The 16704-nt window shown below is 44.4% G+C and overlaps 1 protein-coding gene across 1 annotated transcript in view; it reads right to left on the reverse strand.

The window, feature by feature from the left end:
• The window catches only part of LOC147734664 (uncharacterized), a 5992067-nt gene that overhangs the window by 2849808 nt on the left and 3125555 nt on the right, over positions 1–16704 (reverse strand). The window contains exon 20 of the mRNA XM_086952471.1: positions 6309–6422. Coding sequence (XP_086808597.1) covers positions 6309–6422 — 114 coding nt within the window. The remainder of the gene's footprint in view (positions 1–6308; positions 6423–16704) is intronic.

Consider the following 16704-nt stretch of genomic DNA (forward strand, 5'->3'; position numbering starts at 1 on the left):
GGGGGGTGGGTCTCCTGAATATACCGTACCCTTGTTAACAACGGACTGGCAACTCTCGACCCACTCTGGACCCGCTGGGAGGGGTGGGTGGTCCTCTAGAGGCAGAAGACTGGCATGACGCCGTTATGGCCCCTAAAACCATCACAACCTCAGCCAGACTCTGCCTTATTCAACTATACCACCTCCATGTGGCCTACATCACCCCAGTGCGCTTACACAAAGCAGGGTTACCTTCCTCCCCTAACTGCGCATGCTGCGGCCACGCACCAGCGGTCTTCTACCACATGATTTGGACATGCCCTAGCCTGGCCCTGTATTGGTCGGGAATAGAGTCAGAACTTACACAAGTCCTATGTTTGCCAGTACCCCATTATCCTGTGTGTCTCATCTTAGGGGTGATTGATGGCCTAGGCCCTAGATGGTTCAAGAGCAGAGAAAACATTTCTTGGGACACCACTCACGGTGGCGAAGCGAGACATTGGAGTACCTGGGCACAAGCCAAACCTCCAACCATGGCACAGTGGCGCAGGGGAGTAGATTGGTGTAAAGAACAATAAAAAACTTGAAGGTCTGAAAATAAAGCTAAGTCCTCTAGGTTCTCAATGAAAAAACTACAAACTGACAATGCGCTGAACCAGCCCCCAAGTGGTCGAAAGGCACTAAGTATTTGATGAAAGTCCTATCAGCCCACCCTCATGGCGGAGCCTCGTCATTTAGGACATCTAGAACCAGACTGGTGTATCCGTGCCCAGATGTATCGGCTGGATATCACACTGTTATGGTTCAAAGGATGAAAGTGTCCACGCCACTGGCGGTGCTGATACAGTGCAGTGCAGTGAAAGTTGAGTGAGTGATGTTAAAATGACGGTCAAGGCAAAAGAAAAATCCTTTTATGATTATTCACCTGGACGTCACATTAAAAAGGGTGAAAAACAGTGTGACAAAATCACTGTCTACTTTGCTAGGTGGTTAATAAGGCCAACATGTTTCTGCCATAAGGTGAAAGTACACCGGCATTCTTCAGGGCCACGAATATATAAGTGCTACTGCAAAGATACACTCTATTTATAGTGCATAAAAAGTGAAATGTAAGACTCTAATAAGTCTATCAACAGCGAATGTGGTCAATTAGACCATCCTACCGTATCCTCTTGAACTGTGTAATAATAGAGGATGCAGTCCCCAACTATGTGTGGGGATAAAGCCTCACCTCGCCCGGCAACGGCTCGGAGAATGAGGCCCCGCTCTCTCCGTCGGTACCTCTCGGCGTAGTCCTGAGCCGAAGGGGAGATTGGTGTGCCACACAAGAGAGACCCTTATTTGAAGCCTGGGGATGCCCAACCAAATACAACAAAGTCTGGGGCAAATGGCTGAACCTGCTGGACTAAGTGCGGAAATCCCCCCCCCCCCCTTTTTTAACGCCCTGGTGTAATGCTAACATGTCATGTTGGCGCTTCCATCTTCAACGCTGTCTGTACCCACAATTGTAATTGTGGTGAATGCGGGTATTAGTGATTGCATGTCCTGTGCTGGTAACGTGTTTGATCTTAAAATCAATAAAGTTGATTATCAAAAAGAATTCTACCAACGCTGACGTGCGGGGAAAGTTGTTGAGATGTTTATTTTTCCAAGAGGCTCCATTGAATTTTATTTCTTAGAGCAGAATATTTTTTCATCTGTTTGGGGGTTTGTGGGCAGTTTAACATCTTCGCTGCTGGGACATGCTGTGGTTTTTCCCATTGTTGATAGAACCCCTCCTATGCAGCAGTAGCCCTAGGCTGTGTGTTCATTCTGAATTAGGGGCTGTGACAGCCTATATTTTGCCCTTTGGGGTTGTGGCGTAAAATTGAATATTATATGTTTTTGAGAAGTTTGACTATATGTATTTTAGGTTGAGTGTTGCAGAGGTTTCCATGCTGTTATGCAGTGTGTTGTCTGTTGTATCCCTGGGTGTTCCTTTTTGTGGGATGAGTTGTACTTGTGGGATGGTGCGGTAATACCACCCACTGTTGCGGTTGTGTTGTCTTCCACTTTCATGTGGTTGTGGGATGGTGCAGTAATACCACCCGTGGGATGGTGCAATAATACCACCTACTGTTGCAGTTGTGTTGTCGTCTACCACTTTCATGTGGTTGTGGGATGATGTAGTAATAAAACCCACCACGGTGTTTGGGGGATGGTGCAGTAACACCACCCACCGTGGAGTTTGTGGGTTGATGCAGTAACATCACCTACTTTTAATGTTACGCTTGTGATGATTTGGGGTTGAAGGTGATGTCTTATTAGAAATTGATTCCACCCTTACCACGGGTTTGGGGGAAGAGCATGGTAGAAGCCATATGGTTGGTGTGGAGCGATGTTTCACACTTTCCAACCTTACTACAGGTTCGATGAAGGGCAGTGTAGATGCCATATGGTTGGTGTGGACTGCTGTTCCACACTTACTAAGTTTATTTGTTCCACACTTACTACGTTTATTTTTGCAGTTGTCTGGATGGTTCTCTACCGTGCCCTGTGGTCGGTACCCTACATACTACTTTTCTGTTAGCTTAGCCAGCTCGCATTTTGAGGTATCAGGGTTTGCATTGTGCTTGTGTTGTGTTATAGTGTGTGTGTTTTTGTTTGGTTAGAAAGGGAGATGATGTATGTGAGTGTATTCTTATTACTGTTTAGCTGGTTTTCTTTGCATGTATTATGTTATGACATGTTGTGCACATTTTTATTTATTGTGTTACGAAATGTCGTGCGTGAAATGTTTCCATCTTTATTTTCATGCATTTGTATCGATTCTTTGCTATATTTTTTGTACATCCATGCAATAGTTCTAATGTCTACTTTCAAGAGTTCCAATGTTATTTTGTGTAAAGAAAGGGGATGTGTTATAACTGCTGCTCAGCAAGCGTGACTGTGGTGGTAGAAAGTTGGTGTGTGAGGATTCTGTTGAATGTTGGTGAGTGAGAGAGTCAGTTGGGCTGGGCAGCAGGAAGGATGCTCCTGATGGGGATCTAGAATCTAGAGCCCCATCAGAGTCTAGATGATAACATCCATCTTAAATAAACAAACCTAAAATCTACATGGAGCCGCCGTCATTTATTCAGAACAAAGTACTTCCTTTATCTCTAGAGTGGGGTCCTTTTCCAGACCGGAGTACGACTTCAACAATTGAAAAACAAATGATCCAATTTTTCTAAAAAAAAATTATGTGTTGCCTCTTTGTCATGGTATCCTCTTGGCACTTACGAACTTTACTTACACTCCAGTGTCTGAGGAGTGTCTGAAACATTACTGACTGCATTAACAGCGAAAGGGGATACCATCTCAGGGGTTCCATAAATACTGAAGTTCATTAATTCCTCAGCCCTATGAAGCAAGTGCAGTACTTCTCCCTTACTTTATTCAACTATTTACTCTACTTATCCGGTGGCATGTTTTGAAACTGGAGCCATGGTGTGACATGTTCTCTCAGCGGATACAATGATAGAGTAAGAATATTGCCCAATTGGTAAAACAAGTGGGTATTGCTATGAAAGCTTATAGTTTCTCTGACATGTGGCAGGCTTAGCAGAGGCAGGAGGTGAGAAAAGTTATACTGTTGGTTCCAGAAGTCCCACTACAGGAGGCAACAGCAATCTAGAAGCTAAATGGTATGGCAAGGTTGAAAAAGGTTCTGTTACAGATGTGTAGGAGTTGGGTTAGTAATATTTTGCTTTGCTGCCCCTCTGACTAACACCTCATTGAATGTGGCAATATCATCAACTTGTGATATCCTAGATAGAAGCGATTCCATATAGGAGGGAGAATACCTGCTGAATGAGGAGCAGAAAATGACGTGACAGATTTGTATGTGAAAAGTGATGAGTATTAGACAATTAACTAGATTGTCTTGAATGATGTGAGTGAATCCTGGAATGTCTAGAATGATGCCCGATACTCCATAGTATGTGATTTTCTTCTGACGGTTGGTAACTTTTTTGGAAGATGCCTTACTAGAGTGGCAGGATGAGGTGAGAACAGTAATGAAATCACAGTAGGAGGAGGAAGCGGTAGAGTATCTGACACCACAGAGGCCAGTGGCGTACACATAAGTAACATAGGTGCAAGAGAAGTACGACGTCCAGGAGGGCTTCTTGCAGTTGGAGAAGTAGATGATAGACATACTATAGGTAAAGATTCACGGGTAAGAGAATCAGCCCTTGAGGAGTTAGGAAAATTCTGTTTTGTTCAACATACTTACCCACTCAGGAAAAAAGTGAAGAGACGTGAATGATTTTGATTCCTCCAATATTCCTTTAGACTTTCTCTTTGAACCAAACTTTGTCTTGCTCCCACCTCATTCAGGGGCAGATTTAGAAACCCGTTGCGGCACTTTTGCGTCATTTTTAACATGGGAAAAGTGACTCAAAAGTGGCAAAAGGGGCTCGTAAATCTGCCCCTCAGTGTTTAATGTTTTCTCACTGCTGTACCTGTCCTAGACAGTGAGCTATTGCTGTCCTCGGCATGATGGACTTCAATGTAATATGGTAACGTCTTTGTATTTCCTGATAAGATTTATTTTGATATCTACCTCTCTGCCGTCTTTAGAGACAGATGACGAGCAGTAATAGAGTGACTCCCTTTTCACACTCTTCTGAACTCCCTGGGTTGGACTGCACACACCACTGCTGGACTTCTTGCAAGTCAGGAAAGCAAATCTTCCCTGTTTCTTAACGTTCTTCTGAACATCTTCCTGCAGTAATTTTCTTGGCATTTCTGTCAAATACTTTTCTACCATAAAAGTGTAAACATGCTTTGAGTTTTAGAAGACAGGAAGTGAAAATTGAAAAGCAGGCTTAGGAAATATTTTGTGACTGAAAAAAATAAAAAAGCCCAAGCTCAGAGCTCCTGCATCCTGTTGCCAGGACCTGGAAAAATGAAGTAAATTAAATGCAATTCACTGGGCTTGATGGGATACTGGTGGAATGTGCTTCCTTGGAGCAGCAGAATCATGTTCCAGAAATTTTAGGTTTGAAGGCTATATGTCTATATTGCCCTGCTTTTCTTTCTGTTTGTTTTTTAAAGAGGTTTGTGAAATAGTTTTTCCTATCACAATTGCTGTTTAGAGATATGCCTTAATTAATAATTTGCTTCTTATTACAGCATATAAAATGTAATTCGTCCAATGTGGCCAACAAATAAGCCTACAAAAACAAACACGCTTTCCTTCAAAATGTGAACTTTCTGTTAAAAAGCGTTATGTACACATGTATACACATAATATATATTTGAAGTGATCCAGGATCCTGCGGGTGTGTGCAACTAAATGCCTATGTCTATTAATGAAGATCCCTTGAAGGAGAACAATGAATTGCCACGTTAAATCTGTGTTGATCGCTTCCCTCCTGTTATATAGTCATCATACTTCCAAGGAAAAGGTCCAAACAAAAGCAAGTAAATACATAATTCGAAACACTACTTCGCAAGCTCAATTTCTGGATCAAATAGAGTGTTCCTGAAGTTATCAGATGACCTCTGATTAGTGCAAAAACGAAATATGCAATTATTTAGTTGACAGATTCTTGTATTAACTTTAAATAACCTAATTTAAATCACATCAGGGAATAGCCAAAGTAGCATGAATGGTGACATACCCTGAAACCGGTCCCAGATGCTTGTTTCCGGTCCAGGGAGGACCCGGCCTGGCAGTTCTGGACCCGGCCTGGCAGTTCGGTCTGGACTGTTCCCATGAGGCACAGGGTCAAGACTAATTTGCATATGGCGGGGTCCAACCTGGGGTGGCGTAGTGGGCAAAAGAACGATGGATTTAACCCAGATCTTATGACATTGAGAGAATATTTCCAATGTCAGCATTCCGTCCATCAATTGTTTGCTGTAACACTTTTCGCCCTAAGTGAGATGGGTATACCCAGACATGGGTCCCTTGCTCACTGGGCCACAGGATTCAAGCTAGCCTGGCTAAAGAATGGTAACATACCTTGAAACCGGTCCCAGGATGCTTGTTTCCGGTACAGAGAGGACTGACCAGGCAGTTCGGTCTGGACTGTTCCCATGAGGCACAGGGTCAAGACTGATTTGCATATGGCTGGGTCCAAACTGGGGTGGTGTAGTGGGCAAAAGAACAATGGATTTAACCCAGATCTTATGACTGGGGTAAAATGTTTGCATTGTCAGCATTCCTTCCATCAATAGTATGCTGTAACACAAAGTAACATGAATGGCTGTGCACCTATCCTGCCACAAGAAGGCTACGAATATCAATAGTGGATTGTGTGGGTTCCTGAAATTCATGCAGAAAGAAGTTTTCACTTTACCTTTTTCTGCAGCTTCTTCAGGGCTACACTAAAGTCCTCAACAGCAGGAGTGTTCTTCTGAGGAACATAAGTGTTCAGATTCCTTGAAGGTTCCAACGTATGTTCAAGTGGTTTCTAGTGAAAGAAAACAAAGACATGGTTATCTGTGTAATAATGTAGTAAATGGCTTGACTTTACAAAAAGAGGTATATTGTGCAAAGAGTACAGGTATTCCCTTATCAGTGGACAAGGTTTTGCTCTAGCAAATCCAAGGTCCTCTGCTAGGGGAGTAGTGTGGTTGAGCAACTTTAGGCTTATCAGAGAGGAGTGTTAGACATCTGCAACAAATGATGCACATGACTAAATAAGGAGATCCACACCAATTTATACAAATAACACATATCTTTCTATATGTTTAGGCACCAGGATTAATACAATCAGTTAAGCATATTTTGCAAGAGAAATATTTTACATTTTAAAAAGTCAACAATGCATTTTTCAGAAGCTGCAATGTTATCCAATGGGAGTAAAACAAGTATGCATTCAAGTACACTACAGTGACATACAAGACAAAACTCCTGGAATTAAGTTGAGTATGGGTCAAGGTCCAAGGCAGCGCCAGCAGGTCAAATCAAATCAAATCAAATCAAATCAAATCAAATCAAATCAAATCAAATCTATTGGTTCAGCTTAAAAAAGCCCTACAATAATAAAATGTGCAAAACTGAATACAGATTAACAAAACCCAGGCTTGTGGAATCGCTATGGTTCATTCCCCTGACTATACAAGAAACTGTAAGTTGGAACTGGGAAGCGACTGTCACCCAAGGTGATATAATTATAAAAGAAATCTTAAATGACTAGGTAATCAATACTAATATATACTTTCATAGGCCATAAAAATTGTATAATTTTTTTTAAAGTTAATTATAAAATCCTTATAACCACATTAAATGAGGGTTAAGAAAGAAAGGGGCTGTCTTGAGAAGCAACAGTTGGGGAAGGCGCACATGCGATTGTCAAAGGCCAACTAAAGGCTACTGGCCTTATAGGCTTGTAAATACAGCAGCCACAATGTGCAACTAGGCACAAACCGAGTTAATTAAAAAAGTCTTATAGGACCATATAACATACAAGATAAAGTGCTATGTGCAGCTGCCAACGTTATCTGGATATAAAATGACTACTAATAGGTATTTCCTGAAGATAATGTGAATAAATGTAGGGATATGTAGCAAATTAGCTAAAAAAAAGAAGAATCTTTGGAACCTCATAAGAGAGTTTAGGAGGGCAATAGCCAAATAGGAAATCCAGATTGCAATTGGACAACAAAATTGTAGCATTCGGCTTCAGGGAAAGGAAGCCAACCAGCTATTGCTATGGATTATACACTAAAGTGCAGCCACAAAATGTACGAAAGTAATTGATTAATCTTACATATATATGCAACAAGTGTAATAACATAATATATACGATTGGCGAAACAAAACATTCCCATCCAGCAATCTGCAGATGCAAATTAGGTCAATAGTAACAGTTTATGGAAGTTGATCCAAAATGTCCAACTCATGCTCTGAACATACATGACATAGGACTGTAAAAGTTTTTTAAATTGTTGGTGCTCCATGATTACAATTTTAGGAAGTGGCACTCTCCTTTGCTTGTGTTATAGCCGGTTTTCTACGTTTCCAAGTGATGTATATGTGTGAATCTAAAGCCTGGTAGATCTACGGTTGGTCAGTTCTATAGATTAATAGGAGAGCATCTTTACAGCTCCTTGTTCTATATTTTAGAAACAAGAGACGAAGGCATGTTCTATGAAGTGCCAGAGAGTTTTTACAGACTAACTAAAAGTGCATCAAAGTTTCTTGGCCACCCAGTGAGCAATTAAAAATTCCATCTCTTTTACCATGGCCTTTGGACCAGTATTCAGCATATGAGTAGACATGCAAGGGGCCTAGTTTGAATCTGAGAAAAAGAGCCCTTTTTTAGATGGAAAAATTGGGTCACTCTAAGGTTCTCATTGAGCTTCAGCCATAAGAACTAGATATTTAGATAACAATACACTACTTGTGTCTGCACATGTTTGCCACATAAAGTCCCACTATTTCCTTTTTACCAGTGGCAGTGTTTGTTTGGTTATATTTTCTGGTTGAGACCACAGGTCTGAGCAACTGTTAGACCTGGCCCTTTTGACAGGTTTATCCCCAAACATTTTGCCTTTTGCCCCCTATTTTTCTGACCCTGTTTTTGTTGGCTATAGGATTTTGGGCACTTACCACTGCTGAACAGTGTTAAAGGGCATAAGTCCTCTGTATACATTGTGACAATAAATGGTTATCCATGATTGGCATATTTGATTTACTGGTAAGACCCTAACAGAGTGCACATTGTGCTCCAGGGTATGTAAATCAAATGGAATTTGTGGGCTTGCAGCACTGGTTGTGCCACCCACGTAAGTAGCCCAGTAAAAGTGTCTCAGACCTACCACTGCAGTGTCTGCGGGTGCAGTTGTGAACTGCCATGTTGTCCTGGCAAGTGCAACCACTTGCCAGGTCTAAACTTTCCCTTTCCTTACATGCAAGGCACCCCTAAGGTAGACCCAAGGTAACCTGATGGGCAGGGTGCAGTGTGTGTGAAAGGTAGGACATGTACTAATGTGTGTGACATGTCCAGATAGTGAAATACTGTGCATTTTGTTTTTTTACTTTTGAAAGGCTCTGTGTCCCATAGACTTATCATTGGGGTTGCACTGTAACATTTTTACAAGTGTAACTTGCAATAGGGACAAGATAGGAAAATGAAATTTAGACTCTCTGAGCTCAGTATTTATTAATGCACCTTTTGGTAAAGGTATTTTTTTAAATCCCGTGTTTGAAAATCCACTTTTATAAAGTGGGCATTTTCTTACTTTACTATTCTGTGTCCCTTTGGCTGTTTGTGTATTCAGCATCTGGTGTGTGAGTGACAGGAGCTGAGATGTGCATTCACTCTAGACTGTCAAAGGGGGTTGAGGTATGCCCTGCCTTGCATGGGTGACTCATCGCAGGACTGAATAGACCTTGTCTGCATTTAGAGTGGTGGGAGGAGTTTCGTTTGCACCTGAATAGGCTGTGTCTCCTTTTGCAAAATGCAGTCTCCAGCCCCTGGGGTCATGCTGCACCAGGGAGGACAGGACTGGTTTGGGCTGTGTTCAGAGACCCTTGCCTCAAGGAGAACAAAGACATTTTGGAGTATAAGTATTAAACCTAAAACCCCAGGTCTTTAGATTACTTCAAGAAACAAGAGGATTCTGCCAAGAAGAAGAGCTGAAGAGCTGTAAGGAGGAGTAGTGACCCTTTGCTGTGTGAGTTTGACATGCAGTTGCTGCTTCTGTCCATGGTGGAGGAAAAGGACTGACTCTTTTTGCCCTTTTGTGGTATCCTGCTTGTGAAGAATCTCCAAAGGCTTGTGTGTGATGCCCTCCTGTTGAACGTCTCAAGGAGACAAAACACCTACAGAAAGATACTGGCTATATTCAACCTGCCTGGAGCAGGAGAAAGGACTGGACTGTTCTTTTATAAAGTGGTCAAATAGAGCCTGGTGAAAGCTGGGTTCTTCCTCCCTTGTGCTGTGGAGGTGTTTGTGTATTTATTGGGGAATTACCGGGCACTGTATCTGCTGAAAAAAAAGCACCCGGGCTTGTCTGGCTGGAAATCATCTCTCCGCTCCCTTGATTGCACCGCAGGAAGGCCAGGTGTTGCTGAGCAACTGGCGAAGTGAGTGCAGTCCTGCCCGATTCCCTGGAGCATTAGGCTGCACTGTCCAGGAGGCAAGAGGAAGGCCGGCTGCTTGGCAGAGGAGAAGACTCACCGCCGTTGCCAGGGGCCAACTCAGCCAACTGGAGTTCCTGACGTAACTGTCAGGAAGCTGACCTGGACCGCAGCATGGCACGGAGACACAGAGAGGGATGGCGCAGACTCCCTACGCAATGCGGGCTGCCCCCATCTGCCGGAAGCTCGTGTCTGTCATCAGGAAAAGTGGGAGCTTGCTTCACAGCCGCTCCGCATAGACATGGGCGGCTGCCTTGAATCCTTGGTCGCAAGGGAAGACTGAGTGAGGTCTTCCTGCATTGCCCATTATTTGGTGTTCTCCCCTTCGGCCGCTGGAAGCACCTGGGGGGGCGAGCACCTAGGTGACTTGGCGGGTGCTAGTGCCAAGTTGTTGTTGCAGGATGGGTTAAGACCTCACCAGAGGTCCAGATCCTGTTTTGCAAAATTACCGTAAAACCCATTGTAGATGCACAAGTGTTCCTTTGGCCTATGGGCTAATATTGTATTACTTGCATTCTGTGGTGATATTTTGGAGGGATCTATGTGGTTGTCTCCCCTACCTAATGGGCACATTCATGTCCTGATGTTGTGGGGTATGGCGTTTTCTGCCTGGCAGTGGCAGGGTAATGGATATTAGCGCAAGGTATACAGATGTGGTACAGTAGAATCTGTTTATGACATGTGCAACATATTAGTGGTTGCTGTATTGCACTAAATGCAATATGATTACAATTGCCTTATGGCAGAGTGATCTAGATGGTCTGCATGTATTGTGTCACGTGCCTAGTGGCACAGTATGTATGTGAATGATGGCCTATGTGTTTTACCTACTACCAAGGAATTTATGTTCTATGTGGCATCATGACAAGTCCCTAGTGGCACAGTGATTTATATAAATCTGTGGTCTAATGTGTTTTTAAGTACAATACAAACAATATTTTTAACATAACCTTGTGTGGAGTCTCCCTATTTGTAGTATGCCTAGTGTGTCACTGGTGTGTGTTTGTGTTGCGCAAACGCTTTGCACATTGACTCTGGGATAAGCCCTACTGCTCTGCCAAGCTACCAAGGGGGTAATCAGGGGTTATGTTTGGTGTATAACTCCGTTACCCTGACGAGAGTGGTGTTTTCTGCCTGGATTAGGTGTATGCCCTAGCCAACCAGAAACCCCATTTCTACCAACAACCAATTGTCTTTAAATGTACTCCATATGTCTGAACCACAACAATTTTTTTACAAATCATCAGACCAGAAAGTCACGTCCAGCGCTAATAGGGCAGCTAGGTGCAGAGGGGCAAAATAGCATTGGGTGCCTAATGTTAGTCAATCAGGCTCGCTCTGTAGGAAAACAAGCTGTAGATTTGGATTGGGAGGCCTGTCGAGCTTAACCAACCAGAGGATGCAAGTCTTGCGATGATAGGGGATTTAGGGATACCAGTGGTCCTGTTCTCCCTGGGCCCGTGAGGCCAGGTGTAGAGGGTCTTTGAAGTGACGAGTTTCTACATAAGAGAGCACTTGCGGATGAGGGGGCCTATACACAGAGGCTGCAGGCGGCACCGGGGACATCGAGAAGGGCAAAACCAAAGTGTACTTTGTCTCTTGAGGGCTTGGGGACCACACTGATATTGTTGGCTCACTTCAACTCGGGTTGGGGGCTCCGGTGCAGTGGTGCTAGGCGGCATTGGATTTCTGCAGGTCTGAAGTCCTCACGGTTTTACTTGGGTTGCCTACAGGATGCTGGAGTCCACAGGAGTCCAGGTTCTTAGTTGAAGACAGGCAGACTTCCCAGGCTTTAGGAGGCATGAGAGCTGCAGGACAAGACAACTTTGGTGCAAATTCAATGGGAACAGCAGACAGGCCATAACCCTGTCCTAGATTTCCTAAGTTTGCCATCACTAGCCTGAAGGTGGACACACCTACTTGACTATCTAATTTTCCACCTGTCCAGTCCAGGTATTAAAAGGCTCTGGACAAAGGGGGGGGCAGCATTTACCTACCAAAGGGGGTGGGATCTTTGAAGCTCCCCTGCCTTGGATTCCTAATCTTCAGGTCATACGGTGGATGGGGGTGTGATCACCCTCAGCCTGAGCAGGCCTTGTTTCTGACTTCCTGAGAGCAAAATCCTCACCCTCGAGGGTCAGAAAATTGTCTCTGACAGCAGGCTGGTAAAAAACAGTTAGTCTGCATACCAGTAGCTGGAAGTTTTCTAGGGTGCACTTTTGAGGTGCCCTCTGTTTGCATTACACTGGCATCAGTGCAGGTTTATTAATATGATATGTTTGATACCAAACAGCCCTATTTTCAGTGACGCTAAAATGTAGCTGGACAACTCATTTTCACCAGTGTTCAGTGCATACTTTTAAAATGGCTTCCCTGATCACTTGTACTGACAGCAATAGAGCTGGATAGCACTGGGGCATATCTGCTCATGCAGATATATCCACTCGTGTAGTATAATGCACTCTGCCTTAGGGCTGTATTACCTGCTGTAGGGGTGACTAGCCTAAACTGCATGCAGTGTCTGCTCCACGGTGTGTTTTCACTTTTGTCTGCACCAAGACACACAGTCTGCAATGGCAGTCTTGTATGAATTTGGTGAGTTCTCCCTTAGGGTGGCACACTTTGTGTTGCAACCCTTAGGGCACAGCTTTCCAAACTTTTCATGTTGGTGACACACCTTTTTGTGAAAAAAAATTCAGGGACACGGTAACGTGAGGAAGTACAGCGAGCGAGCCCGAACCACCTATGGTGTGTTCAGGCCCCACACCCCACACACACATACCCCACCCCACACACACTCCACACACATACCCCACCCCACACACAACCCCCCAGACACACCACCCCACACACACACCCCCACACACACACCACACACACACACCCACACACACACCCCACACCCCCCCACACCCCACCCACACACAACCCAACACACACCACCCCACAGACATACCACCCCACGCACACACCCCACACAAACCCACACCCCAAACAACCCCCCACACACCCCACACACAACCCAACACACACCACCCCACAGACACACCACCCCCACACAGACACCCACACACACAACCCCACACACACCCCACACCCCCCCACCCCCTCCACACACACCCCACACACACACACCCACACACCCCACACACACACACAACCAAACACCCCCCCCACACACACACCGGGGCCGGTTTGTTACTGGGGGCCGGGTTTGCAGCTGTGCTGCAATATTGCCCCCAGGTTACAAAAGCAGTATACAAGCATTTCCAGCCTGCCAGGGCAGGCAGTGCTTTCCCAAAGGCCAGGGAGCCAGCCAACCCAAGATATGAATTTTTGTGACCTTGATGCTAGTTGACCCTTGCCCACTAGATGGCAGAACGAGCAAATAAATCAGCATTACGCATTTTGTTGCAAAGGAACTAAACTAGGGCCGGATTTACAAAGCCGTTTTGCTTTTGCCAACTCTGCGACCTACGAAATCAAAGGGTTTGTTTTGCAGAACGGCTTTTAGCCATCATCTTACCCCTTTTTGAGAATCAGTAAAGCTGTTTCTAATTGCACTGTGCTTTTACGGACTCATACCTATACTGCCAATTGCAACAAGGTTTATCAATAGTTTGTGAGCACAATCATAGTTGCAATTCCATTAAAAAGTTACTAACTCCTGAAAGGAGGTGGGCCCCCAATTAACCTAAAGTCTCTGAATGTGTGGTCTCAGGTCCCCTCACCACTACTATGGCTGCCACCTGTCTCACGGATAAATACCAGACATATGTTTCTTTTTTTTAAGATTCTGCAAAGGTGAGGACACGATACCTGGACTTAACTTTATATAAAATCGTCCGTGTTCATTTTCACATGGCCTTTTTGTGTTTTTGTTTAATTTAATGATCAGTCAGGAATCACCAAGGCAGCTGTAGAGCACTTTTTAAAGAGCTTTCTTTATATAGTTACTGTTTTATGTGGAAAATACTGACTGTGTGATTTTATGAATCCATGTATTGGCTGGGACATTAAAATACTGCTCATGCTAATAAAAAAATGCTAAGTAGCAAGTGCAACCCAAGTGGGGGCCGAATCTCCCCCCATTGGCATCACAGGGCTTCAGCCCCCAATCAATCCTCCCCCCCCACCCCCGCCTACCCCGTCGTGTGTGGCATCCCAGGCCCGCTCACAGCCGCACCCGAGCACTTCACAGGTCGTTAAAGACCTTGTGCATGTTAATGGGGCTTTGTTGTTGTTTCACCCCTTCTAAGAGCCCCTGCAGCTCCACTCTGCCGATTGCCGGCAGAAGTCATCTCATCCCGCGACACACCTACGGCTGGGGCGCAACACAGCAATGTGTCGCGCCACACAGTTTGGAAAGCTGTGCATTAGGGACCCTTTTCAGTACCTCAGGGCAGATTTGCCAAGCGAACCATTCACCAGGGACTTACAGACGGCAATAAAGGTATTGCCGGTATTGGAAACAATTATACAGTTTCAGGAAAGAGATCTAACACTGGGGACTTGGTTAGCAGGAATGCAATGCTAACCAAAATCACTTCAGATATCAGTCAGAAAGTGGGGGTGAACATGTCAAAATGGGACAATTTACTACATAACTCTCTCCTAAATGAAAGAGAATGAGACTACTTTCCCAAGAAATTCTTCATCTTCTAAGTGGAAAAACCTGGCAAGACCATCTGCATTGGCATGGTCAGTCCTGTGTATGTGCTCCGTGTACAGTCTATACCCTGTAGGGAAATGGACCACCTCAACAGTTTGTTGTATCACCTTTTATTTCCATCATCCATTTGAGACGCCTGGGGTCAGATTGAATAAAGAAGTGAGAGGTACACAAATATGGCCTAAACTTCTTCAGGGACCAAACCACAGTAAAGACATTCCAATGCTGCTCTCCAGGGAGTAATCTTCTGGTAATGAAACCAGCAAGTTGGTCATGGCTATTATTATTGGTTTGGGATAGGACCACTCCTTTCCATGTTCAGAGGAATCTGTCTGCATTATGAACTGTTTTGAATAATCTGGAATTTTTAGAATGGGTGCTGAGCACAATGCTTCTTTTAGAGTGTCAAAAGCCTTTTGACAGCTCATTGTACAGTTCACTTTCTTTGGCATCTTCTTAGAGGTCAATTCTGTGAGAGGGTCACAATGGACCCATATACATTCACAAACCTCCTGTAGTACCCAGTCAAGCCAATGAATGCCCTGACCACAATTGTTTGTATCTTTGGTAAGGGTAAGGGTTGAACTTGGTCAAGTATGCAACAGAGCCCCGCCAAATCTGGCACTTGTTTGCCTTTATTGTGAGGCTTCAACTCTTCAGAGCTACAAGGACGTTTCTAAGGGGGATCGGGTGATCCAGGCAAGTGGAGTTAAAGACAGCAATATCGTCAAGATATGCTGCACTAAAGGACTTTAGGCCAGCAAGGACTTTGTTCACCAATCTTTGGAAGGTTGCAGTGGAATTCATTAGTCCAATGAGTATAACAGTGAACTGATAATGCCCATCTGGGGCTGAGAATGCAGATTTCTCTTTTGCTCCTGGGGTCAGACGAATCTGCTAGTAGTCTGATCGCAAATCAGAGGTACTGAGAAACTTGGCTGGCCCTAACCTGTCAATCAATTTGTCAGAACTAGGGAATGGGTGTGCATCTGCCCAAGTTACTGCATTGAGGCCCTTATAGTCCTCACAAACCCTCAGCTCTGTTTTACCACAATTGGTATGAGGTTTGGGGTCTAAGACAAATGGGCTGGCCCAGGGTCTCTCAGAGGGTTCAATGACTCCCAATTCCAGGATCTTACTTACTTTAGCTGTGATGCTCTCTTTGACATGAACAGACTTTCTGTAGAATTTATTTTTCGACAGGCAGGTTGTACTCAGTGTACACATTCTGTGTACAAAAATTGGTCTGACCAGGTATCAAATGGAAAAGATGAGTGTACTGGTGCAGGACTTGCCTGCAGTCAGCCTGCTGTTAGGCAGAGAGGGCATCTGAAAAGACAACTCCTCCCACTGAACCATCTTTAGGTTTGTGAGTGAGGTCAGGGAGAGGTCTGTTCTCTTCTTCCTGATCCACATCAGTGACCATCAGCATAGCCACATCAGCCTATCTTGATAGGTTTGAGGCAGTTCACATAGATGACCCTTTTGGCTTTGCTGCAGGTGCCAAGCTCCACCAGATTGCTGACTTCCCCTTTTCTTTCTAGGAAAGGATAGGGTCCACTCCATTTTCCCAGAGGGCCTTAGGAGCCACATGCTCCAATTCCCACACCTTCTGCCCTGGTTGAAATTCCCACAGTGCTGCCTTTTGGTCATACCAGTGCTTTTGGAGCTCTTGGCTGGCTTCAAGGTTTTTAGATGTTTTTTCAATGTACTCAGCCATCCCTAAACATAGGTCAAGCACATAATCTGCTATGTCTTACTTAGGCTCTTTGAGATGTCTCTCCCAGCCTTCCTTCATTAGACACAATGACTCCCTTACAGAATGATCAAACAGAAGTTAGTAGGAGGAAAACCCTACTCCATTATGTGGCACTTCTATGTAGGAAAATGCAAGCTTGGCAGTAAGATATTCCATCTCCTTTTGTGTTTTTCA

Source organism: Lissotriton vulgaris, chromosome 1_2 (assembly GCF_964263255.1).
Source record: "Lissotriton vulgaris chromosome 1_2, aLisVul1.2, whole genome shotgun sequence".
NCBI classification, from domain to species: Eukaryota; Metazoa; Chordata; class Amphibia; order Caudata; family Salamandridae; genus Lissotriton; species Lissotriton vulgaris.